This window comes from Scyliorhinus canicula, chromosome 12 (genome assembly GCF_902713615.1).
Source record: "Scyliorhinus canicula chromosome 12, sScyCan1.1, whole genome shotgun sequence".
NCBI lineage: Eukaryota > Metazoa > Chordata > Chondrichthyes > Carcharhiniformes > Scyliorhinidae > Scyliorhinus > Scyliorhinus canicula.
In genome coordinates, this window is record NC_052157.1 from 119,216,345 (window position 1) to 119,222,344 (window position 6,000).

At 44.5% G+C, this 6,000-nt stretch overlaps 1 protein-coding gene across 6 annotated transcripts in view; it reads right to left on the bottom strand.

Annotated features, from left to right (window-relative positions):
• The window catches only part of LOC119974725 (elastin-like), a 290,086-nt gene extending 285,093 nt beyond the window's left edge, over window positions 1-4,993 (bottom strand). For 5 of the 6 annotated variants that reach the window (XM_038813894.1, XM_038813895.1, XM_038813898.1 and 2 more), the window contains exon 1: window positions 4,765-4,992. In XM_038813894.1, the coding sequence (XP_038669822.1) occupies window positions 4,765-4,828 (64 nt within the window). In that variant the 5' untranslated portion in view covers window positions 4,829-4,992. Of the gene's footprint in view, window positions 1-4,764 lie in introns of all 6 variants that reach the window. The other variant, XM_038813896.1, reaches the window with a different exon arrangement.
• Window positions 4,994-6,000: the final 1,007 nt, after the last annotated feature.

Genomic DNA, 6,000 nt, shown 5'->3' on the forward strand with positions numbered 1-6,000 from the left:
TCAATGCTCAGTTACTCCAATTCAACAAGGTTTAACTTTTTTTCTCAGAAAAATACTTGGTAAACAGTCGAGGTTCAAACAAATCAGTGTTCCCTTTATCAATTCCATCTAGGAAGAGTGCAAAGTGCACCCGGTAGAGGAATGGGGGTCACTGACAGTAACCTCCAGATTTCTGAGTTTAACTGCACTTCTGAAGAGTTGCCATTGTTTTTACACAGTAATGACTGAGCGCCAACAGATTTGGCGTCATGACAACCTCAAATTCCGAGTAAATCGTTTTTCCTGTCGTCAAAAATAAAAATGCCATTGTAGAATTACTTATCTGTATTCATGCGGAATGCATGCATATTTTTATAATTTATTAGCTGTGTAATCAATCTCTAGATAATGGTCTGTTTAATTGATTAGTAAGTTTATATTCAAATGCACATTTTGCTATGCTGTTTACAGCCCTTTTCAGAAAATAAAAAACTTGACTTCAGCCTGATTTCGGATATTCAGTAGAAATAGTGCAGATCATTGAATTAATGGTCAAACTGCAAATGATTTACTTATTGCCCCCCGCTCCGCCCATCGTCCCATGTGCTTGGCCCTCCTTTTGGTCAGGACCAATCGTTCAGCTTGGCCGGCGGGCTGCCTGATTTCCTGCCCCCAAATCAGCCCATCCTAAATTGGTGAGCTATTGGCACAGGAAATGCATAGGCAGTTTGCTAATCAAATTTCAATAAAGCATCAAAATGGTTTGGGTCTCCAGCTGGCAGTATCTGAGCTCCCCCCCCCCCCCCCCCCCTCAATCAGTCCATCCAGTTGGAAAGACCCTATAATTAGAAAATGCCCTGAGCAATATTAACCTTTCATAGGAATATACCGCCTTAATGTGACAAACCAGTTTACAGTGTTGTCAATAAATGAAGGGTTAGGTGCAAGTCACGCATATACAGATAGAATAGTGTGGAATGTTCATTATGGCTGGATCATTACCTTAACTTCCTTCCATAGCACCACCATGGGGATGCCTACATCATACTGACTGAAGTGGGTCAAAAAGGGGATCAAGTCTCCAGGTAAGGGCAACATGGTGGCACAGTGGTTAGCACTACTGTCTCAGAGTCAGGCACCTGGATTCCATGCCAGCCTTAGGTGATTGTGTGGAGTCCGACCTTGGGTGACTGTAGAGAGTTTGCAAGTTGTCCCCAGTGTCTGTGTGGGTTTTCGCAGGTGCTCTGGTGTCCTCTCACAGTCCAATGATGTGCAGGTTAGGTGGATTAGCCATGCTAAATTACCCCTTAGTGTTTAAAAGGAGTAGGTTAGGTGGAGTTACCAGGATAGGGTGGGGGGAGTGGGCCTAGATAGGGTGCTCTTTCAGAGAGGCAGTGCAGACTCGATGGACTGAATAGCCTCCTTCTGCACTCTAGGAATTCTAGGGTAAGTGCGTCAGAACTATCGAAATCTCCAATCTCGGAGGAGCAGGGGTATTGTCCATCGGAAGTTCAAACTTTCCGAGACGGACTCAGCACATGGGGACCTCTGAAGGGGGTCCCCACCCATCTTGGGACTGGGCCAGAAAATGTAACATTCGTTGCACAATGCTAGCTGAAAGATGTAAGTCTTGTGTTGTTCCTCTTTGGAACAGCACCGTCAAAATGCATCCAAAAGGAACCACGGAGCGGTGCTATTTCCCGCTTCCTGGAACCAAACGGTGTTGACTGCTTCTCTTTGTTTGGCACACTCAGTCTGCTCTGTGCATTATCCATGTAACACCGCATCCTGACCTGCTCTATATAGTGCATTCAATCCTGCCCGCATTGCATCTCCTGGACGAGTTTTGAAGGTTAACGAGGTATGACACTAAGGCATTTATCCATAGAATAGGATCCTTACAGTGCAGAACGGAGGGGGCATTCGGCCCATCGAGTCCGCACCGACCCTCGGAAAGAGCCCAGATGAGGATGTTGCCGAGGCGTCAGTAACACGGAGGGGGGGGGGGGGGGGCAGAGAGCGATGCTTGCGATAATGGGTGACAGATCACATTTCCAACGAAAAGTCAACTGTGAGCGCGGAGCTTTCTCAGTATCGTGTGGGATAAAGTCCTCATTCAGTGTGCACAGCCACCAGTCCCCCCCCCCCCCCCCCCGCCCCGCTTACTGTTTACATCCCGTTTTGAACAAGAGTTTGTTGCAGTTTTACACGAAATTGATGTTTGAATTACTATATAGGCACGTGGGCCACTTAATAGAGTAGAATAGGGACGAGAAGTGTGCCCTTTTCGTACGACGTGGAGGAAGTGGGTAAAATGATTCGTATCGATAATTTAAAACCCAGCTTTGTGTACAAGTGTCTGATCCAAACAGATCGCTTCGGTGAAGGATCCCAATTGAAGTAGCAGTCTATCTCTCTCCTTCGGGCCCAGCTGCGGGGTTCCAATATCTGTTTTAAGTTGTAGAAAATGTTGAACTTAACAGTAAGAACCTGCCGTTTGTCCCTATTCCAATCCACCCCAGGAATAAACTCAAACACACTAAAGGCGAAAACGGCAGGCATTTGGGAAAGGTTGGAAATAATTGTATTATTTAGCCCCTTTGAAAGGGGGGATATACCATTTTGTTCAAAGGTGTTTTTGTTCGCCCCTTTTCAAGTATTGATTTAGGCTCTAGGCGCTTGTTTTATTTCAGTTTGGAGGGGGGGGTTGTACTTTTCCCAAGTTTCCGGGAAAAGCTGATGTGGATATTCCTACTTGGGCACCAACATGAGAATTGTGACAACGCACAAACACTGTTTTTAATGTGATTAAAGACTCAAAGAATACATTTTAAAAACTGCCAAAGCTGGAAATGTGAAATAGAACTAGAAGAAGATGTTGGTGAAATGCTAACGTAGGCCATAAAATCTATACAGTGCAGAGGGAGGCCAATCGGCCCATCAAGTCTGCACCCACCCTTCGAAAGATCACCCTACCCAGGTCCAGAAAGAAAAAAAACTGAAAGTTCTGACTTCAGGTACAAAAGTAAACTTTTTTTTATATGCATGCAGAAGTGGAGTGATCTAATTTCGGATAAAGCACAACTGATCGGATCAATTAGAATAATACTTTATAAATAATGCCTGCCCGGGCCTGGAGATCACTGCTGGTGACATTAGCAATGGAACACTCGAATTTATCCCAACTTCCTCTGTTTAAACACACGTGGAAACTCATGTATTTTAGATGGATTAGAACCCTGACAAAAACAAAGAAGAAACGTGGAGATACCATTTTGGTCAAATGGTATTTTTAGCCCTTTTCAAATATTGATTTAGGTTCTCTGCATTTCTGTTTTATTTCAGTTTAGGAGGACTTTAGCACTTTTTCTTTTCAAAGTAACTCTCATGTGCTTTTTGCCTGGTATCGCCAATAGTAATTTCTGGGTTGCAAACACTTCTTAACACGACTTCAAGAAAATTAACTACTAATCCCTTCCTGGAGGGGCATAATAAACTCAACAATTGATTTCACGCTGGGAATAAATGGTTCATCAAATACTGATTCAAAATGATGTCGAAAGTTTGGGAAAGTTGCAGCAGGTGGACAAGTCATTGGCTGGCTGGGGTCGAGTGTGTGACACGTTTCTGCGGTAGGTGTCCAGCTCCTGTGCAGGAACTGAATTGAAGCTCTCATTGATATCCGCAATACAGTAGAGACCTCAAAACAAGAGACTGGGATGCCAGAAAGCATTGGGCTGAGCACAGCACAGCGATTGTTGGGAGAGGGGTAGTCAAGGAGTTTCACCGTGCCCTGCATTTCAAAGCCTCGCGGAGATTCTTGCTGAGACGTTCATCTTTTGACAATTCATAAAAATAGGAAATGAATAAAACGCCGCCCTCCGCTCCCCCCTGAATACAGTCGTACGCCGGAGATGACAAAAACGAAACCCGCTGTAAATATGAACGATCAGCTCCAAACCGCAACCCAATTATTGTCCATTAGTGTGACAGAAACATATTTGCAAAATGTTAGCTCCCTTCTCTCTCTCCACAGAGGTCATCCGACGTTTTGTGTTTGTGTTACACAAACATCTATATGTGAGGGGGGGGGGGGGGGGGGGCTGTGTGTGTGTGTGTGTGGGGGGGGGGGGGGAGGTAAACTTAACAGCTTTCAAAATTCACTAATTTAAAGGCAGGTTCTTTTTGTAAATGGTCTATTTTACTTCAGATTACGGAATTAGAAAATCAACTCGGTGGTTAAATGGATTTTCAGTCCAGCTCATAAATCTCACGTCGAACAGCTCTGGTCGGAAGGCGCGCGTAAACATCCACATCGCCCGGGGTAGGGAGGGCGGGACGTACCCACACAAACTACATACAGATAATTATATAATATAAAGAAACAATCTGACAGGGGAAATGGAAAGGCAGGCACGAAGGAGTCGCCGCGGACACAGGTAACTAAGGAATCAAGAGGTCACCCACACTTTTCCCATTGAGATGTGCAACCACCCGAGAAATCTGCAACACTGATTCTTATCGCCAAATCAGCCTGATCTGCAGTGAAAAGATGTGTTTGCCTAGAGAGAGAGCGGGTTTGCTCAGATCAGCGAATGATAAAGAAGTCACTTTTTTTCCCCCCAAGCGTTCAAAACTTATCCGACATCCCCTGAAGCTATAGCTGTGTAGCGTTCAAAGTGAGTGCGATTATTCCTTAATATTTCAATGCAAATACAAGACAGCTCGCCACCAGCAACGTTTTATGCAGTGGCAAGAGATAATGCGATTGCCGTGAGCACTCACCTCCCTGCAGAGACGATTTGATGAAAATGAAGAGCAGGTATCCCTGTAAGAGCGACATAGCCATCTTGCGGGCCACTCCACAAAAATACTAACTCACTCCAAGTCCAGCCGCTTTTATTCACTTGACCCTAATTGCCACTTGTAGGAGACGGATGCGGACAATACGTAATTAGTGAGGGACCCGACTCCGTCCTAGTAGCCAGTTGACTTTTCTCTGCTGTTGCTGGGGTTGTTTTTTTTAAAAGAGATCTGGCCAGCCCTGCCAACATTACAGAACGCCTGCCAGAATCTCGGCAATTGCGTCTGTTTTCGCTGCCAGGTCGTTTGCGTGCTCTCTGAGACTACTATTAGAGAGAGGGAGAGAGGAAAAGGACAACAAGTCAGCCAGATAAGGCTGTTCGAATAGTGCAGGCTGCATGGGTCACAATATGTGGACAGATAAGCTAGTTTGAGGATAGAGCATTACTTCCACTGAATACCCGACAAACAGGCCCAAGTCGGGTACCTTTTTTTAAAGATATTTATCACCGCTAAAACACAACGTGGGTTTGGAAATAAACCTTGAATACCAATTTATTTGGACAGATAATTATGTAGCGGCTGCTTACCCGGATAACTGCTTATAACGATAAATATAAGTTCAGCACAAGTACAGATAGATGGCAGTTTTTTAAAATACATATACAGGTGTACGCTGGCATGCACACAGGTGGATCTATATGGGCGAACGAAAATAACGACAAATTCTGGAAATAACCAAAAACAAATATGCATAACTGGGTGCAGTAGCTTCAGAAAAAAGAACACGGGTCTAAATTATAGTATGTGGATTGAAATCACTAGACGGTTGTACATAGGGATATATTTACACACACACTGAGATATATCACATATTTGAAGACATCGCGATCCAGGCAGATTGGAATAGGTAACTAGATATAGTGACACATCCACATTGTTCGCTGTGACATATACTATCATGCAAACTGGTATGCAGATCTAGATATATAAATATAACACACAGATAATTGAGTTGATAAGCAAATGCAGGTACACCAAACCAAGAGCAAAGTTAATGTAATTAAATTAAGACAAAACAAAGGGGGGGGGGGGGGGGGGGGGAGAAATAGTTCTCAGGTGAAGTGTGCCTGGCAGCAGGACAAGGGGACAGTTTGCGCATGATGTGGCTCGGGGACCGCATGGTCTGCAGACGTCTGATTAGCTCTGTTGTTTCAT